This window comes from Aethina tumida, chromosome 4 (genome assembly GCF_024364675.1).
Source record: "Aethina tumida isolate Nest 87 chromosome 4, icAetTumi1.1, whole genome shotgun sequence".
NCBI lineage: Eukaryota > Metazoa > Arthropoda > Insecta > Coleoptera > Nitidulidae > Aethina > Aethina tumida.
The window spans coordinates 1,823,021-1,844,829 of NC_065438.1; the positions used below are offsets into that span (position 1 = coordinate 1,823,021).

The 21,809-nt window shown below is 30.9% G+C and overlaps 1 protein-coding gene across 3 annotated transcripts in view; it reads left to right on the forward strand.

Moving 5' to 3' along the window:
- The first annotated feature begins 458 nt into the window (after positions 1-458).
- LOC109596378 (dual specificity tyrosine-phosphorylation-regulated kinase 4) overlaps positions 459-21,809 on the forward strand; it is a 36,923-nt gene continuing 15,572 nt past the window's right edge. Inside the window, exon 1 of one of the 3 annotated variants that reach the window (XM_049967046.1) lies at positions 459-868. In XM_049967046.1, the coding sequence (XP_049823003.1) occupies positions 854-868 (15 nt within the window). In that variant the 5' untranslated portion in view covers positions 459-853. Of the gene's footprint in view, positions 869-13,959; positions 14,187-21,809 lie in introns of those variants that run through there. The other 2 variants (XM_049967045.1, XM_020011921.2) reach the window with 2 other exon arrangements.

Consider the following 21,809-nt stretch of genomic DNA (forward strand, 5'->3'; position numbering starts at 1 on the left):
ATTCTATTTCATCATATTTAAATAAATGTCATTCTTTCATTTCATTTCATTGTGTTTAATTGTGTTCCATTGTACTTCTATTCCTGTTGTACTTTATTCCAATCTTTTAAGCCTAATTTATTTTGAATTTATTATATTTAATCCAGTTTCATCGTCCTCGTTCATCCTTTTGATTTTTATACACAAAAAACTGGTCTTTGACAAAATGTTAGCCAGTTAAAAAGTGGATGGGAGATAAATTTTTTACGCGCAGCTCACAAAAGAATGAATAACTCGCTGTGACCCTTTGTGACAATGACCCATTGCTAACCGCCTCGTCGCCGTTAAGCAACGAAACAAAAAAAAAAGTCCGCGTCCCATCCCAGCGTGCGGGTCGTCCAGACAACAGTGGTCGCGAACAAAAACCACCACGTACGCGTAGCGACCAAGACAAGAGAAGGAACGTCGGAGAGCGCATCTCGCACACGAGGAATACCCAGAATCGGCGTCCGCTGCCCACCGTCACATCGAACCCGATGTGAATGATCTCGACTCTCCGCACTTACCTCCATCGTCTACGGGTGTTGTGTGTGTGCGATTATGCACTCCGCACCAGACCAGCTCTAGACCAGCACCGGGTCGGTACGGAACGTTTGCCCGCTGCCTCTGCCACAGTGTTATCGCGTGTCGCTGCGACGAGACGGGAGAATCCCGCTGTTCTCGTCCGTTTGTGCGTTTGTCGAGATTACCGCACTCGTTGTCTATTATTTTGATATGGTGTCAGACTTGCGGTGAAAACTGTCAGTGTTCTCTTTCTTTATTGTGTTTTGCCACTTTGCTATATTTGTATCTGCAGATCTTCTCTGCTTCCAACATGTTGGTATTCGAGGTAAGTTCAGAACATGTGATGTAAGTCTTTCTATTTAACTAGAATACTTACCAACTTGGACTAATTGCTTTAGGCTAATAAAGTATTCAACATTCTTCTGTTAAACAATATAATTATATTCTTCTACCATAAATGATTTCTTCTGAAGTCCAAATAATAGTGTTGAAATTGCCAAATAAAAATTTTAATGGTTTAATAGGCTGTTGTCAAGTCTTATCAGTATTTATCATTTTTCTTCTAATTACAGTGATGTTGTTTGACAACATTTTAGGTGACTATTGCTATAAACTTGAACTTCATACTTGTTTCAACATGTTATTTGTTATTTTCTTCATTTTGTCACTAATAAAATTTAAATAAACAAAATATTAAGTTGCCTTAATAAATTAGACTTTAAACATTATAAATGTAAATTCTATATTTGATTAGATTTTATTATTTTATATTTTTTTAATATTCTTCTTTTAGTGTCTAAATATTGGTGTTAAAATTGCCAAATAAGTATTTTAATGGTTTAATAGGCTGTTGTCAATTCTCACCAGTATTTATCATTCTTTTTCTAGTCACAGTGATGTTATTTGACAATACTTTATATGACTGTTGCCATAAACGTGAATTTTATACTTGTTTCAACATGTTATTTTTAATTTTCTTCTTTATGTCACTAATAAAACTGTTATTTTTTAATACTTTTAATAATATTCAAATTACTAAATAAATATTTTAATTGCTATTGTCAATTGTCACCAATATTGTTAAAATATTTTATTGCAATAAACAAATATATTTTATTAATAGAGGATCCCATTAATAATTTAAATATTTTAATATTTACTGCATATTAAATTCATTTCAAATTAATAACTGCATTTTAAAATTAATTATAATAATTAATAGTTAATTTCAACTTATCCAGAATATAAATTACTACAAATAACTTAATAAAATGAAGAAATAACATGTGATTCATCAGGGTATTGTTAGATGTTTTAATTTATTAAAAAATATAATTTAAAAACCGTTAATTAATACATAAAACACATCTGTTGCATCCAATAAAAATGCTTCAAAATACAAAATCAAATTAATTTAAATTAATAATTAATGGGCCCCTATTTTGTGTATTTACTAAATACAAACTATTTAGTGTGGTAATTAATCAAACAAGCAATTTTGACTCAAAAGGGTGAATAAAAGCTTATTTAATCATGGTGGAATCAAACAGCCACTTGAACAATAGTTTAATTATGCATTCATAACTGTTTTGGGGTTGGAAATAAATTATACAGTTTGTGTCATTGGGCAAATAAATTTTAGTTTAGTCAAAATTGATTTAATATAACTCTTATATTATACTTTAGCAGTGAATCATTATTAAATTAAACAAGAAGATTTAATTATCTTAACATGACTTATAATTTCTTAATTAACTAGTTTTAAGCTCTAGTTTGTTTAAAGTAAAAAGTTTCAAATTTTAACTTTAATTTGTGTTATATGTAATTAACTGGCACATTTTTTTAGTTTATTGAACTGTACTGAGATCTAGAGTGTGAAAAATTGTACTCCCAGATTACTTATCACTTATTTATTTACTGGCTGAGATATTATTATTAATAATAAATGGGGAGACAATTTACCTAAAAACAAAAACATAATATATCATTCGCCAGAAGCCCCACGAAGGTCATCCAACTCCAAACAACTTATCAATATGAACATTAAAATTTACTACAAGGTCCCTGAACCATCGACCAAAAAAAATGCACATTGATTAAACCTGATGTAATTCAGGTCCTTAATCCTGACCAAAACCAAGTTGGTATGATGGTAACGACCTTAGGCCACCTACAGACCGAACATATTCAAAAAGAATTGAGCGTGTGTCAAAAACTTGTTATTTTAAACGTCCTGCATACGAATCGAATGTTTTAAGTCCGAACTTGTGTCATAATTTCCTTTGTTTAGGCGCTTCCGTTACACAAAGAAATATCAGTATGATTAATATAAATTGTTTATGTTGTTCTTGAGCAATTGACATCGAGATAAAAACCATCTCCGGTCCGGATAAATAAATATTTATTTTAATCAAAATGCAAGTCAGGTTTTTTAGTAACAGCCACGTATGGATTTATTGTTTTGTTGTGTCGCCAAATTATAAATAATAAAGCAACCTAGCGTCTAGCCCGAGATGTGACTAATTGTTTAATTTAGGCCGGGATCTCAGAAAATCCCTCACTAGTTCCATTGTAAGCACGTCTCCGTCAGAAATGAAAGTCGCAGATTGAAGATACGTCCTCCACTTTTCAAACGAATCCAAGGTGAATTCTAAATTGCAGCCAGTGTTCAAAATAAACTGCATTGTTCCACTGTCACGAAAGCAAATGATTGAAAGTATCGGGTTTAGTAATACGGTTTGCGTAAATGATCCGCTTAATTGATTAAACAAAAAATATTATATAAAATAGGTGCAGGAGTGTGTGTGTAGATTAATATCACAAAGCCTGTGGAAGCTGTTAGCCTTCGGATGATAAAAAATGATAAATATGTGCACGGAATTATTACGAATCCCGAGTGAAATTACGAAAGTGAATCGATAAGATCTATTTTGTCTGAGATTTAATTGCAAAAGGAGAGCCATACCGTTATTCGTTGGTGTATATTTGGACAAAAGATTTATCTTAATTGAATGTTATTAACGTAAATTGTGCACACTTTACGCAAATGGGCCAGATAAGATCACAGTGGATATGAACCCACTGGTGAAATATGAATTCCATCCATGGCAATCATCAATCTTTGATTGAATTGTTTATAAATTACTTTAAATTAAAGCTATCTCTATTTATTAAAAAAAATTATATATTATCTATTAAAATAGCTATCAAACTATTAATGTATTCATTTTAAATCCTTAAAAGATTACATTACCTGGTTGTCGATGAATAGTTAGGACACAATAAAAAACCTTAAATTTTGTTAACCCTTTTTACTGGCACCAAAAACAAGTTTACTAATTAAAACTGACTAATCTATCATATGCAATTTCTTGAGATTAGACCTAAATATTCATGTAAAAATTTCTTCCTTAGTAATCGATAACAGTTGTTTATTGTAGTAAACCACTCACGAAAGAATCTGATTAATAATGACACCCATCTGTTGTATATATCCATGGCATATCTTTAAATGTTGTTTCCTGAGATCGACTGTATATAAATGTAAAAATATGTAGAGTGGACAAAAAAAGTAATATTTCATTAAATGTTTTCAATATTTAAATTCAAATTCCTTTTCCTGTCATAAATATTATTCTATACATTTCACACACATTCACAACTTACTAGTAATTATAACCAATTATTGATTTTTAACACATATTTATTAGAATTGTTTGTTTTGAATGTAGAATATTTTTAGGTTAAGCATTAATCGTTGGTCTAATGACACCTCGTAGATCAAACATACGAATTAAAATACATATAGTAGGCCATAGAACAACCAGAGTAGGTACAAAACGCTATTGCTAAACATGTCCTACAAGGAATACAAGAGAATAAATCTTAAACTGGAAATTATCATAATTACTACTAATTAATGGGTTGTTCACGGATAAAACATACGTGACACTTGAGGTGTCAATAAATGAATTGTTACGAGATTGTTTGTTTTACTTCCAACAATAAAACAATGGGGAGAACAATGTCACAAATTAGATTAAACAGTGTTACATCATATTTGTATTGGCACTGGTGCACGCTCTATTTTAGACAAGGACAATCAACCACAGACGAAAATAATTTGTAGTTTTAGTACTGTGGACCAGATAAAACAACATTCACATGTAACCATACACCCTGCCCATCAACAAATTTAAAATGAGTTGCCCCACGTGTGCCACCACTTATCAGTGATGTGATATCTGTTTATTGATACACATTTTAATTAGCAACAAACAACAGGTACTCAAGTTATATCTCAGAATTTGCCTGATGAGTTATGCCTCCGAAAATTGGCTAGACTGTTTTTCCAGTGTGAGTCAATCTACCTGCTAAAGTGAAATTAAGTCCATTAACTTTCTTTGTTTTGCTCATTCTGAGAAAATTACTGTTTACCACACGCCAATGTTTTGATTTATGGCACTAAGAATGAAATTCCCCTGCTGGAAAAAATTGAAGAACAAAAGATGATAATCAAGAAAATTAGACGATATAAATATGAACGTTAATAACAGTTAGTGACTTTAATAAACATGTGCACACGACCATATTGTAGATGATGCAAAACTGTTTATCAAATTGAGGAAACTTGCTGCTTCTTTGGAATTTGGGTTAATTTTTATAATTAACGTTACATGCCAATTTATTTTTAGATTAGCTCATCTAAAATACCATTTAATAGTAAGTGCAGTGAGCTAATTCTTTTAGAATTAAATTAGACTGCTACCATCTTGAGTGGCCCCCAAAAAATGACAAAAATTCACCTGCAACTTGTGCATCATAAAACCCAAACTAAAGCATTTTCCCACCAAGAAACACTAGACCCCTTTGTACGTCACACATGTGGCAATAGCCCCCCAGAACAGTTCGTCAACATGTGGTGTCACATAAAATTTTTAACGCACTGAAAGATGAACACAAATTATATTTGATGACGTACACAAATACTGTTGTAAACTGTTGGTTTATTTTTTATCGTACTTGTTCTGTATTTTAGTCTGTGTGGCAACAAAACAAACAAGGGGGGTCTGTCGCAATGTGTGTTTGTTTTTCCGGTATTACATTTCCCGGCGTTTGAAAAAATACGAACGTTTTAATATTAAATTGTGCGGATCGGTTTTAAATGAGCCCTGTGGGTCGATATTTGGGTATAAAACTCATGAATATTTAAAATTTATTTTCCATTTTTTGCTAATCCTGTGGAATAGTTTTCAGTGTTTATTTGCTTTGACTAATTTAACATTGTAAAGGTTTGAAAGCTTTGAAGCTTTTCTAAAAGGTAAAATGCGTTTAATGTTTAATGCAGTTTTCCTATATAAAAGCTTTGAAATTAAGTTCTTTGGAAAATGAATGTCATTATTAATTTACTTTAAAATATTATAAAATAAAAATAAATAAATATATATAAATAAATTTTTGGAAGCTTTTTGCTACTTTCAAAGATAATTTTTAGTTAATCATTTATTAAAATTAATATAAAATCTACTAAAATTAAAAATATAAAACTTGTTTGCTCAAAAGAAATAAAATTTGATCTGGAAAAAATATATTATTATATTTGTTTCAGCTTATGTTTCGTTACTAAGAGATTTAAAGGCTAATTTAATAAATGAGTTTATTTGTCAATAGGCTATTCATGTCTTCGTCACGTTGCTTAGAAATCTTTTTATTAATAGTTATGTATTAGTTATTTCCTAAGCAAAGTTAATCTTAAGTTAACAAATGTTAACACACATTAAATTTAACGTTATAACGTTTCGAAATAACATTATACCCATATAAAATAAACATAATCGATTGCAATCAATATTCCACAGTGAATTTTCCAACTAAAATCACCATATGGTCGATTGACACCCGTCAAAACGTCTTAATTGTGACCAATTTTCAACAGTACATTGTGTAGATTAGACGTGCAATTGTGCTAGGTCGCGAATAACCAGCAATTTCAATTTCATTGCTTCGTTGAAATGCAAATTAAGTGAAATAAATGTACAGTTACCGTGTGTTAATACGGTGGAAAATGCTAATTTGTATCGCCGAAACTAATAAAGAAAGCAATCACATGTAAATTATTCTTTTGCTGTATTTGGGTTAAGATTGTCAATGATTGTACCGGTAATGCTGATTTTATAATTAGCTTCCGCCAGTGAGTAAATAGCCGGTTATTATAATAAATCAGAATATTAATATTTTACATAAAACATTTTTAGTGTGAATCACGGTGATTACATTTTATAAATACATCGCTGCGATGATTTATTCATTCCTCGACATAATTACTTTCAATTTCATTGTAATTATTTACTTTTTTACTCTATAAATAACTAGGAAATGATTTTTTTGTTTAATTACTGGGTATGGCGAGAATGCTTTAATGTTTGTGTTTAATTTGCAACCGTATTTATTTATGTAGTCTGCAGTAGCCATGGAGATATCACAAAGCCGGCGATTTCCACATTTTTCAAACTGATAAATATATGATTGACCATTATTTGTAATCAAGCGGATTTAATTAATTAATAATAGATGAACCGGATGCGGTTTTCTGTATTTAATAAGAGGAAATTGATTTCTGTTAATATTGACTAATATCTAATTTACATTTACCACCGTTTGTGAATCAGCACGAAATTGTATAACGGGGTTACAAAGCTTCTGGTTATTCTATTTAGCCACAGCAATTTTCACTTAAGTAAATACTCGAGTAGATTTGCTAGAAAATTTCTATTTCAAATTCTCCAACGTCAACACAAGGAAAATACTAAATTAACTTAAATGAATTATAATTTTTCTGTTTTTTATTAAAAGTAACAAAAAGGTTCCAAAAATTATTAATCTTTTGAGTTTTAAATTTGGTTAATATACAATAAACATTAATTTTATTTATTTTTGATAGATTTGTTATGCAGAAAAATATTTTCAATAAAGAAAAAAATTAAAAAGTCATTTAATGTCACAAAAATTCATAAAAATTTTATCATTTAAATACCTACAGTGTGACCCATTAAGGTGGGAGTGAGTCAATTTAATGAATAATAGCTTAAAAGACGGACTATTTAAAATTCTGCACGTAAACACAAGGAAATTGCCAGTTTTTAACTCAAATGAATTACGGCTTTTGTGTGTTTCAAATTGGTATAAACACATAATAAAGAAATTTATCGACGATGTCTATAAAACCTGATCGAGTTCCTATTTCCAAATATGGCTGATTCAAGATCACATCACCATCTAAATTAGATTAATTTTTGAATTAAAAAACCTGAGAGTTATTCCTCACAATCGTTTTGCAACAAATTGACGTCATGGGTGTTTTTACCTTACTAATCGTTATTTATTTATTCTTCGCAACGAATTGATGTGGATGGTTTTCCGGACTGTCGTCATCAGAATTTTATTTCAGCCGAAACATGATAATGCACACTTTCAAAGCTCTTGAATATGTAAAGTGGCTCGTTGTATTTTATGTCAGACAACATTTTATGGGGGCTCCGTATCAATTATTTTAAATTGTAGAGCTCAACCAAATGACAGACTTACTTCTCCTGATTTTTCAACGTCAGGACTAATTTATGGAGCACAGAACTTGATATTTTATTCGACTATATTCCATGCTCTATTAAATATATTTAGCTTGTGACCTTTCCGCCCTGGCCCGTAATTCCGCTGCATAATGCCAAATGAGTTTGCGGCTTTTTTCACCAGGAATTCAATAATATTAATTAACTAAAATAACGTTCATGCATTGATTTTTTATAACCGTTTCATGGTCACATTTAAGTGTGTGTTATTAGAATGAAGTCATTGATACATCATTGACTTTTGTTGTGTTATTATGGACAATGGTAATATTTATTAATTCTCGATAATTAGTTATTGAATTATAATAAACATAAGTAATCGCGTTCTTCCCTAGTCAAGGACAAAGTGAGACATCATCCCGGAATAACTAAATTGTTCGAATGAACGTCAGTTTTATCTAATTGTGAAAGTAAGTCTCTTCTTAATGTCAAGGTTCCGGAGAAATTGTAACTTACACACTAAATTCATTGATTTTTCTATAAGCTAATTCGTCTCTGGGAGAAAGTGTTTTTACTGGTAATCAATGACCAAAATAATTAACACCATGAGTGTAATTTGGCACGTCTGAGAAGCAACGTGAGTCACTTACTGGGAAGCCAATTTATTCCAAAAACAGAAAATTTAGGTGAATTAGGCGTTTTACACGTTAGAAATGAATCAGCTGTGATATAACTAGCTTAGGTGATACAATTTATTAACCAAGACCAAGAGAAGAAGTCTAAATTAGAAAGTAATTAGGAATTTTTACTTCAGACGTGCCTTGTAGAAATTAACAATTATATACAACTGTTTTGTAGACGTCCATACATGGAATAGAAAGCCTCTTAAGGTACTTCTGCAACAATAATTTGTTATAGTGACGTCTACGTAACGATAATTAATGTCAAAGAAGTACTAAGTGGTTTCAAGAGTTATTATTCAGTCAGTTAGTTGTCTTGTTTAATTTGAGCCAAAGGAAATTGAACAAACGCATCTAAGTCGCTACAAAATAAACATTTTCATTAATTATCATCAGAAACCGTTATGCCAACACTATGCACCAGTGTAGACGCTTCAAAGAGATAACTCTAAGGTCACGAACAAACGGTGCAATAAGTCAAATAGCTGGGAGTGCAGAATAGGAAACGCCATCGGGTAATTTCAGATGATAAGTGTGTTTCGTTGGGCCAGGAAATCAAACACATCTTCAACTTCGGTCAGATTAAAGTCTCAAGGTGGGCCTTGTTAATCACACACAGTTATTTCGTGATTCTTCACTTCCTGACCATTGAATTGAAGTGCAAGAGGCTGTTTCCGTGTTGTGAATGGGGACTTCTTTTATTTTTAGTTCGGGCTATTGATTGTCTCCATTCATCGTTGTTTACTATGGTGGACTGGAACTGGAGTAGTGATATTTACGGAAGCCCCTTCAAAATGCGGCATTTTAAATGTCATATTATAGTCAACCCTCCCAAACACTGTAATTTATCGTCTCTTCGAAAATACAATCGATAGGAGATAACCTGCATGCCAAACGGGCCCAAAATTACAGGGAAAACTGTTTTGTTATTGATTTTTGTCTAGCATGCGACAAACAACATAATATTTTCACATTTACTTTCATGCTATGAACCAGAAGGTGAATCATCAGTTCACTACAAAGAAAGTAAAATTGTAATGCAGTGTAAATAATTAGTTTTATCTTTATATATTAATAATTGTTTCCGTTTCAGGTAAGAATCCAATTTGATGGCAGTAATAAGGTAAAAACTAATAGTAAATACCTTATGCATTAATCTTGGATTAAATTGGAAGCACAAAGAAATTGCTGTTTTGCTTTCTAATAATTTATTGGGTAGATTATGCTGAAACTGTAGATTTTATGCTTTGGCGAATTTTAAACTGTATATTTCCCCAGTTTTAACTAATTTATATGTAAATATCCACACGTGCCAAGATTAAATAATTCCAAAGCTTTAAATATTTATAAAAACGTAATCAAAACAAATATGTTCCCAATTTTGTTAAAAGTGTGCACAAAATGCATTCATTATAGACAATATTAAGAGTAGAAGCTTCAATGTAGAAGAGAATCTTAGGAAATTAACTTATTAGTTATAAAATGGAAGAACATTATTTATATCCTTTTGTGTTCTTGTTTAGAAAGATGTGATAGTCCAATATCCAGACTTATCAGAAGCTTCAATATAAAAGAGAAATGTCAATCTTCTTCTCCAAAGAATCTCAAAAAATTGACAGAATGGAAAAACATTCTTGTCAATAGTCTTCTTCAAAGGATCTTAAGTCCTTTTAAATATTAACACATATTCAGCCAATTTTCTAGTATTTAATAAGTAATAAATTTTATTTGGAATCAAAATTCAGTTAAATGTTGACAGCAACAAAATTCGTTGGTGATTAAACAATTTCCTGGTAGTAAGATAAATCAACGTAAAGAATAGTTTTCAATTCATGGACTAAAATTGATGACGGATTTATGCAAAGGACTGCATGACTTGAATATAGTTAAAGCCCCACAAATCCAAATACTAATGAACCGATAAAATCGATACCGCTTGAACCGATGCACCAAAATTGGCCCGATTTGAAATAATACCTTCATCATCTATTCACTAATGAACAACAACCGACTAAAATAAGCCCTCATTAAATTAATGAGCCATTTTTAGGGCCCGTTTGAGCAACGACTGCCTTTCTAATTGATGTATTAATATCACAATCGGACAATTTCTCTGTCAGATCCAGAAGAAAGATGCCTGACCCAGTGAAACGTTTTATTTATAGCCGTTTAATTCGCGTGTCTCGGCTTGCATCTAATTAATAAATTCGCAGGCCTTTTGGCTCCGGTTAATATGGAAATGGGAAAAAAATCCGACCCACGACCATATGGTTGCATGTCGTGTACGCGGAGGAAAAACCATGATGGAAATAAATTGTTTTATGATATTTATCACGGCTTGTATCGGGATATTGTGGCGCAAAATGGCATGGAACATGGCTCAGTTCTTTATTCGGCCTATCCGACGTTCGAATCGGACTTAGTTGTCTTAATCGTACGATTAAGCCAATCAATCCAATAAGGCTAAGCCGAGGAAGTTGACCCCAAATGTAAAGCAGGTGTTCGATATTGTTATTTCGATGGTAATTTATTCCATTATTTTATTTGCATAGGCCAGTTTAAGTCAAGAAATTTTTTTATGTTGCTGTAAAAAATTTGCACACGTAACTTTTTACAATACGTGGGCTTGGAAGCTTTTTAAAGGTCCATTTTAGTCACCAGAGACGTGAATTATTACTTACGTACAGATAAGTCTGGATGCTCTAGCAAAAAAAAATAAATCTGATTCCACCCCTGTGACCACAAAGCGCATGTTCATCTCGTTTATAACGGTCCCAGATGGGTTTCAGATGCAAAAGAATTAAAAACTGTACGGCTTTGTACGTCAAGTGTATCTCCATTGTCGTCGCCACACATCCGGTGAAAATTTTCATCAGGAAGCGACAAAGGACACGTCCTGAGTGGCTCAAAAATTCATCCAAGAATCAAACAAGTTGCACATGCAGAGAAATTGGGTCACGGTGTGTCGGGGGATGAACTACATTCACCTTTGTCGCATGCCAGAACTTTTCGGATATTGATATTGCTGCGCATTTCTTTGCGGTTTTACTTCAAATTAATTTATTCGTTTGATGAACAATTATTTTAGGAAGACGGTTGATACGGCGCTTCCGTGAATACATAAAAATCTGACGAATTTTTCCTGCATGTTAAACACCATTTAAGTCGTCGACGTATGAATAAAACGGTTACAAGTGGTGTAAAGAATTTTAAGCAGCCATCCGGAAGCAACAAACATTTATCACTTGTTGTGTAATGAAGGTGTCAATTGTAAATGCACTTTTACAAACTTTTAACATATTTGTTCCCTTTTAAATAATATCACAACCGAATATAAAAAATGTTTTACCATTTTTACCAATTATTCAGTTAATTTTCTAAGATTCTTTATAGGAAAAGATTGTCATTTCCCTTTTAAATTGAAGTCTCTTTCTCTTTTTCTCTAAAGAATGTTATAAAACTGACTGATTAGTTACAGAATGGAAGAACATTCTTTATATACTCTTGTGTTCTTGTTTAAAAGGATGTGATAGTCTCATCTCAAGACTTATCAGAAACTTCAATATAAAAGAGAAATGTCAATCTTCTTCAAAAAATCTTACAAAATAGACTGATTATTTACAAAATGGAAGAACATTCTTTATATCCTCTTGTGTTCTTGTTTAAAAGGATGTGATAGTCCCATCTCAAGACTTATCAGAAGCTTCAATATAAAAGAGAAATCTCAATCTTCTTCTCCAAAGAATCTTACAAAATAGACTGACTATTTACAGAATGGAAGAACATTCTTTATATCCTTTTGTGTTCTGGTTTAAAAGGATGTGATAGTCCCATCTCAAGACTTATTAGAAGCTTCAATATAAAAGAGAAATGTCAATCTTCTTCAAAAAATCTTACAAAATAGACTGATTATTTACAAAATGGAAGAACATTCTTTATATCCTCTTGTGTTCTTGTTTAAAAGGATGTGACAGTCCCATCTCAAGAATTATCAGAAGCTTCAATATAAAAGAGAAATGTCAATCTTCTTCTCCAAAGAATCTTACAAAATAGACTGACTATTTACAGAATGGAAGAACATTCTTATATCCTTTTGTGTTCTGGTTTAAAAGAATGTGACAGTCCCATCTCAAGACTTATCAGAAGCTTCAATATAAAAGAGAAATGTCAATCTTCTTCAAAATATCTTACAAAATAGACTGATTATTTACAAAATGGAAGAACATTCTTTATATCCTCTTGTGTTCTTGTTTAAAAGGATGTGATAGTCCCATCTCAAGAATTATCAGAAGCTTCAATATAAAAGAGAAATGTCAATCTTCTTCTCCAAAGAATCTTACAAAATAGACTGACTATTTACAGAATGGAAGAACATTCTTATATCCTTTTGTGTTTTGGTTTAAAAGAATGTGACAGTCCCATCTCAAGACTTATCAGAAGCTTCAATATAAATGAGAAATGTCAATCTTCTTCAAAATATCTTACAAAATAGACTGATTATTTACACAATGGAAGAACATTCTTTATATTCTCTTGTGTTCTTGTTTAAAAAGATGTGATAGTACCATCTCAAGACTTATCAGAAACTTCAATATAAAATAAAAATGTTAATCTTCCAATCCAAAGAATCTTGAAATGAAAATTGACTGAATAATTACAAAATGGAAGAAAATTCTGTCAAGAAGTGAAGAAAATTGACTAAGAAGGTTAAACAAATGAAAGTGCATATTATTCATTAAGATGACCATAAGAGATAAACTCAAGAGATGTTAAATACTAAAATGTTGTTTATTTAAGTAAATACACCTCCAATAAGGATGATGAGAGAGAAACTAACATAAATCATTAAGTGATTAATAACACCCAAGATTTGACATGAAATAAGTTAAAGGAGAAACCGCTGCATTTAATTAAACATAAAGAGAAAGAGTTTCGAAATCTGTTGAAAACTGATGTCGGTAAAAAAGTTACAAATTGGAGACATAAATATTTGAGAAGTGGTCTCGGTGGAAACGAAAACTACTCGGTAAGTCAAACATCAAAGTCAGCATCCGACCAATCGGGCAATTATCGCGCCGCCACCGTCGAGCCGGCCCTGTTTTTTGCTATTGATCGGTGCAGAAAGAGCGGCTCCAGCATCGCTTCATCGTCAACCTAGTATTAGTTGGCGGGCACATCTCGCGTCGAGCCGCCGACTCGGTTAACCGACCCAAGTCGCACCGTACGTTCAGACAGCGTTGAGAAAGGGGGACGCGGCACGGGTGAAGTGGAGGATGGGTGCCGGTGGCCGTTTCGGGGGGCCATGGCCCTGATGTGCGCTTATCACACGTACCCCAGCGCCAGGGGGCAGAAGACGATGGGCTGGACTAACACCGATCAACCGGTATTCTCGACCATTGTTAGTTAGCACCCCATTAATTTAGATTACTTACTAGTAGTAGATGTTGTGTGGTCGTTTTTGGTTGGCAGCTTCTTCAAACGCCAAAGCTGATGGTCTCCATTGGGGGGATGAGATACTGGCGGCATCAGTTTTGGCGATGCTTTTTGATTTTTACCTGATTTGCTGACCTATTTTCTGTTACTCAAAACAAAGGTACGGTTGGGTTCCGCCCTTCTTTCACATGTGTTGGTCAAGCTATCTCAGACAGATTGTTCTGCAATATGTTAGGGTAGTCCAGACATCTCAACACCTTATATTTAGAACGGCTAACCAGACTGAACTTTTTTGCTTGTTGCCTCCTGAATATTCTTTTAAATCTCTATATACCATCAAGTAATTATTTATGTTTTGGTTATTTATAAGGCTAGTAGTGATAAATTAGAGTTAATTTGGGATGGAATTAAATAACAAATAATAGAAAATTCCCATGCAAAGTTTATCAATATTCAGAAGTTTGTTTAAAGTATTAGCTCTAGTTTTGAAGATAGCTGTTATTGCAAATAATTTTGTGTATCAAAGTTCAATGTTTAAAGAAAAATTCATTATTTGGTGCTGACATTTTTTAATAATCTATATATTAACAACCCACAATAAATAATTTAACATAAACAAAGTAAGAAGTAGTGCATTCAAACATGTATTTATTAATATATTTATGCTGCTGATAAGAATTTTTGTATTTTATCAAATTTCTTCTAAAAAAATGTCCAGAACTAACAAAAAACTTAATCTAATGTAGCGTTTTTGTTATAAAAAATGGAAAATAAAAAGATATTTGTTAAGAAATCTGTGGAATCTACAGAGGAAAATATTTGAGGAACACTCCAATATTCTAAAGTACATTCAAACATGTATTTATTAATATACTGTTTCTGCTAAGATAAGAATTTTTGTATTTTATCAAAATTCTTCTAAAAAATCTCCAAAACTAACAAAATAACTTAATTTAATGAAGTATTTTTATTATAAAAAATAGAAAATAAAAAGATATTTGTTAAAAAATCTGTGAAATCTACACAGGAAAATATTTAAAGAACACTTGAATATTCTAAAGTATATTCAGACATGTATTTATTAATATACTTTTGCTGCTAAGACAAAAATTTTTGTATTTTATCAAATTTCTTCTAAAAAATCTCCAAAAATAACAAAAAAATTAATCTAATGAAGCATTTCTGTTATAAAAAAAGGAAAACAAAAATATATTTGTTAAAAAATCTGTGGAATCTTCACAGGAAAATATTTGAAGAACACTCCAATATTCTAAAGTACATTCAAACATGTATTTATTAATATACTTTTGCTGCTAAGATAAGAATTTTTGTATTTTATCAAATTTCTTCTAAAAAATCTCCAAAACTAACAAAATAACTTAATTTAATGAAGTATTTTTATTATAAAAAATAGAAAATAAAAAGATATTTATTAAAAAATCTGTGAAATCTACACAGGAAAATATTTAAAGAACACTTTAATATTCTAAAGTATATTCAGACATGTATTTATTAATATACTTTTGCTACTAAGATAAGAATTTTTGTATTTTATCAAATTTCTTCTAAAAGACGTCCAAAAATAGCAAAAAAAATTAATCAATTGAAACATTTTTATTCTAGAAAATATATAATAATATTTAAAAAGTCTTCACAATGAAATTAATAATTGCTGGGTTAAAAATGAGTACATCAGCTATATTAATAAAGCTTTTACATTTCTTATTAGTAATTTGTTTGTCTTTTATAATGATAGCCATTAAGAAAGCTTGATAAAGACTCTTTCATTTAATCTTGATTTCTCTATGATTATTTGTTATTTGTATTATATTATTTCTATTCTATTTAGGTTTATAATTCCTTTTCTATTGTTTTTTATTTGATGGTAGTTTGTTTTTTATTAATGGGACTGATTAATATTATTTATTATTTTATATACTTATAACTATTTCAAGATATCTTTGAAGTAAGCAAAATAATAGTATTGAATATGATACGATGATTTTTAATCCCCTTAATTTTTTAGTTTTCTGGTTCCACCTACGATTTGAAGTCATAATTATCTTCGTACACAACAAAACAAAAATAAATGTACACAGATTCACTATTTCGGACACCCTTCAGTAAAACTAAACAGATAACCAACGAAGCATTAGAAGCAATGACTTTCATTTCCCAGAAAAAAGATTCCATATTGTCACGGTAAAATTTCAATAATAACATAAATTACCAATCCAGTGACACACACCATTGAAAACAAAGCCGCACCGAAACGATTCCAACGTAATTAACTGACTTCCATGCCATTTCGAACTTATCAAGCTTTCATTAAAACGACTTTTACATTGCATTTAGGTGAACGGTACGTGCATTTGTCTCATCGTCGAAAGAATTGATTAGTCCTAGACCGAAATTCAATTGAGTCAACATGGGATGTAATTTCATGGTTTAAGAGCACCGTGGATGTCGTCTTCGTACAGTTAAAAGCCAACTGTAAACCGAATTCGTCGTAAATCGATAATGTGTGGATACATGGGGAAATTGTGTCTGTCTCACACAGGCATTTATTGTAATTTCAAAACGTTCCTACGAACGCAACGTCCTTGACTAGCAAATGGACTTGGTCTTTGTGTTGGACAAGGAAAGTGTAACCGTTTCACGATAGCACCGGTGGGTGTATTACATAAAAAACTGTGGCAAAAAATGTGGAACTAACATACTTGTTCCTTTGTTTCTGTACATATGTGAATAATTCTTGGGAATAAGTGAAAATTAACGTGAGTCTTAAGATGTCTTTGGACGTCTGGATTTTGGGACCACTTCACACATGCTTGTTCTTCCAATTAGTTGGATGAATGGGGTCTGGGTGCAATTACTTTCTTTACACCATTCGTAAATTATATGTAACAGAACAATACGATGACCAGTTGTAGAAAGTTATAGTTGCTTGGAAACCCCCAAAAAGTTTCAATAGTATTGTCTAGGCCAAAACCTCGTGTCAAATTTTAATTTTAATTGGTGTATATAATATACATCCACTAAAACGTTTATGAGGCCACATTTAACCGCCTAAATGTAGAACATTGAAAGCATAAAACATAAAACTAGTTATAAAGAGAGTTACAATCAATTTTAAAATTTTATGATTTTGAATTTAATAGTTGTCATATCCATTAAAAGTTTATATCTATAATTTTTTATTGCTATTCAATTTTCAAATACTTTGGTTTGGGAATTAAAATATTCATCCAGGCACGTGTTTTCTTTTACATTGCGCTGGTTATGCCACAATGCTGAATCTAAATATAAATATAATTTCTTTGCAGTGGCTGTTTTAAAATAAATTGACTCGGTTGCATCTTTATTTATAACGAGGTCAGATCCATTATATCATTTACCGAGATTTTTGAATAATTCGGCATATTGTTTGGGTTTTTTTTTTGCTCTTGGTGGAGTCTGATAGTTTCCAATGATTAACTCATTAAAGTGTTGCATGTGTACGCATAATAAAAGACACTGCCACACATCATTAGAGCCTTTATTAATTATTATTTACTACTGAGTTTAATTAATCCTTACTTTATGTAATAGTTACTTAATAGGTAGCGCTTTTTCCGTTGCGTAATGGCTTAAGCTCTTTTGCCATTTATTTTAATTGGCGCAGCCTTTTTACTAATTACGACTTAGCAAGGTTCGAGTCGTGAATACAGTATAATAAATTAATTAAACTAACCTAAATATACGTAATGTTTCTAACGTTTTTTTTTTCTATGAAAAGAATCACGGTTGCGGTAATTCAGCGATGATACCCATTTTCTTTTATTCCATTCACAATAATAACACAATTGTTAATTGGATTTGTGTGTTTCTATCGCAAAAATGCCCGTCCAACTGGGCCTTTTATTGAAAAAAGTTTTTAATTATTGTCTGTGTACTAACGGCGGATAAACATCACACAAGTGATATTGATAAAAGTGGGACGATAAAACTCAGCTCCATCATATTTTTTTTAATAATCCAGTGAGGGGAAAATGACTTTTTTAGTTTGATGTTTGTACGTTTATATTTGATACAATTCTTCCCTTGGGATTTTAAAATTCAATAGTATTAAGGTGAGGTTCAAAGAAATATCAAAAGTTTCATATCTCTCGGCTGCAATATAAAGTTGGATTCCTGTTTTAGATTTTAAATTAAACGCTGCATGAAAGCACACGTAATAACGAGGAAATTGGGTGAAAAATGAAAATTATTTATCAAGGAATTTTATTCTGTATTCATTCGTTGCTTCAGGCCAATTTTTTACAGCACAAAACAGAAATATAAGTTGTAATTTAAATAATCCACTCAAAAGCGTTTTATTTTCATATGAAAAAGTGGGGAATATTTTTAATTCAATTGACTTCAATTGAAGTCAAACAACTGAAAACCCTACTTTGACACGTAGATCTTGTTTTCCCTTCAAATTGAGTTGAAACTTCGATTGTTTGGTATTCTTTACGAACTGTTTCCTTACTTCTTATGCTTCATTAGATTAAGTTTTTTGTTAGTTCTGTTTTTTTAGAAAAAAATTGATAAAATACATAAAATACATGTTTGAATGTACTTTAGAATATTGGAGTGTTCTTCGAATATTTTCCTGTGTAGATTCCACAAATTTTTTAACAAATATTTTTTTATTTTTAACGTTTAATTTTGATTTTTTTTATACCAAGGTTTTTTAATTTCTATAACTATAAAATAATAAATATAACGACAACTATCAATGATAATTATCTATGAGTCCTGTCAAAACTGAAATATTTTATAAAAGTTACTAATTTTAAACATTTAATACTTGAACATTTCTCACAACAGTGTAGACATAATTAAAAATGCCCAAGATAATAAAATTATTTTAATTAAAATAATTATGTGCATATAAAGTATAAATAATATGAATGCAGTAAGATTATGATTTAATTATTTCAATTAAAATATTAAAATGAGTGTATCTTTAAAACATCTTAAATTATTTAATCTGTAATTTAAATTAATTAAATGTTAAAGCATTGAAACATTTTTTAAATATTGTCTGGATTGATTTTTATTATTCCACTTATATTGTTTGGGAAAATCCGGACTTATTCTTAATATTTCATACATTTCTTGAAGCTCGTATGAGGATATTGTTATATGACTTTTTTTTCTACTTAAATTCATGGGTAAACCCCATTTACCAACTGATATTGTTGCCAATCATGCTGCCATTACTCATAAGTTTTACTTCCAGTCATAATTAATTTTAATTACTGCTTCAGCAATTAAAATAAAATTGAGAAAACCATTTTATAAAGTCTAGACTTTAAGCTTGAAGCTGTTTCTGAAAGAAAATGTTCCTTTCAGCGTCGATACTGAAGTACGTTGACTGAAAACCATTGAATATTCGATAAAAAACTGAAACTAAACCAGACCGATATTGAATGAAGCCGTCTGAAGCATCCGATACCCAATTCCAGCCATTTTAGAGCCATACCAAATGTATAAGTTGCATGCAACCAACGTACGCACGCTCCAAGCTTTATGGTCATGAAATACAGTTTCTATATCATTTTACATTCTACAAATGACATTTAAATGTGATTTATTGTAAAAGGCAATTTTCATTCACCGATAGTTTTATGACACAAATGCAAAATAACAACGTTAAATGCAACACGACGATTTATTCGTTCGCGCTAATTGCGTAATTGCTTTTGGCTTTCGGGTAACGAGGATTTACGGGTTGAATTAAAATTATATCAAAGTGGCAAATTGAACAAGCGAACGAGAGAAACCCGGGGAGGCAAAACGAAAGTATTAATTAATAAAAACTGGAAGTTAATCATTAATAGTTTTAGTTGCTGGATAAGTAGGTCGAAATTGAAAACATCATTGAATAAGTTAGAAGCAACACTTTCCTTTAAGGACATAAGTAAGAGTGTCATAATTAGTATAAATAATAAGTTCTGCATTTGTATGTCCCCACGTTTATTTATAGAAACAAACTTATTAATGCATAAACAAATATGTTGTAATGACGATTATAAACATATGGTGTTGGCATTCGAATTGGAACATAACTTAAACTATCGTTAGACTTGAATAAACAATAACATTTCACTTGGGAGCAAAAATTTATCGGTCACTTTCCTTTAGTGCACTCAAGAAGATTGAACAAAGGCCCAAAATCGTTCGTTGTCTCCCACTGATCCCAAGACCGTGTTTCCCAATGTGTCCGTTCAGTCTCTTTGTATCACTGTAACTTCAATTCGTCTCCCACGTACGCCATAAAACAAGAATGTGAAATAAATGACTCGTTTAAAGAGACAATGTTTAACTGCCTGTAAATTTACATTAATTTACTATTAATGTGAGCAAACTATACTGCTTTTAACAGAAACACCACGAATTAAACAGTACAGACAATTAATTTTAATTAGCTCTTTATGTCAGAGCAACATATTATAATTAATAAATTATTAATTAGTAAACCTACACTTAAAAACACAATGTACTTTGAAATTTGGGCATCTTGACCCTTAAAACTTAATCACAAACACCAAAAACAAATTTTTTAACGAATATATTTTTATTTTCCCTTTTTTATAACAAAAATGCTTCATTAAATTAAGTTTTTTGTTAGTTTTGGAGATTTTTTTAGAAGAAATTTGATAAAATACAAAAATTCTTATCTTAGCAGCAAAAGTATATCAATAAATACATGTTTGAATGTACTTTAGAATATTGGAGTGTTCTTCAAATATTTTCCTGTGCAGATTCCACAGATTTTTTTAACAAATTACTTTTTATTTTCCATTTTTTATAATAAAAATGCTTCATTAGAATAAGTTTTTTGTTAGTTTTGGAGATTTTTTTAGGAAAAATTTGATAAAATACAAAAATTCTTATCTTAACAGCAAAAGTATATTAATAAATACATGTTTGAATGTACTTTAGAATATTGGAGTGTTCTTCAAATATTTTCCTGTGTAGATTTCACAGATTGTTTAACAAATATCTTTTTATTTTCCAGTTTTTTGTAAGTTTTTAGAAGAAATTTGATAAAATACAATAATTAGCAGGAAAAGTATATAAATAAATACATATTTGAATGTACTTTAAAATATTGGAGAGTTCTGTTTGATTAGATTTTTTGCCATTTCTGGAGATTTATTAATGTGAGTAAATTATACTGCTTTTAAGAGAAACACCACAAATTAAACAGAACAGACAATTAATTTTAATTAGCTGTTAATGTCGTACTAACATATTTCAATTAATAAATAATTAGTTAGTAAACCTACACTTAATAAAAACACAATGAACTTTGAAAATGTTTATAATTTGGGCACCTTGGAACTTAATCCCAAACACCAAACAATTGAACGCTGGTAACGAAAACCAGTATAGAAATTGCATCCACCAGATGTTGCGACGAAGGTGGGCAGCTTCCACAGGTTGTAGTTCAGAATGAATTTCGAAAAACGATAACTCAGACCTTTCCACGGCGTTTGCCAACTGCACACAAGCCCACTCAACTGAGCGAATAAACTGATACATGCAATATTTA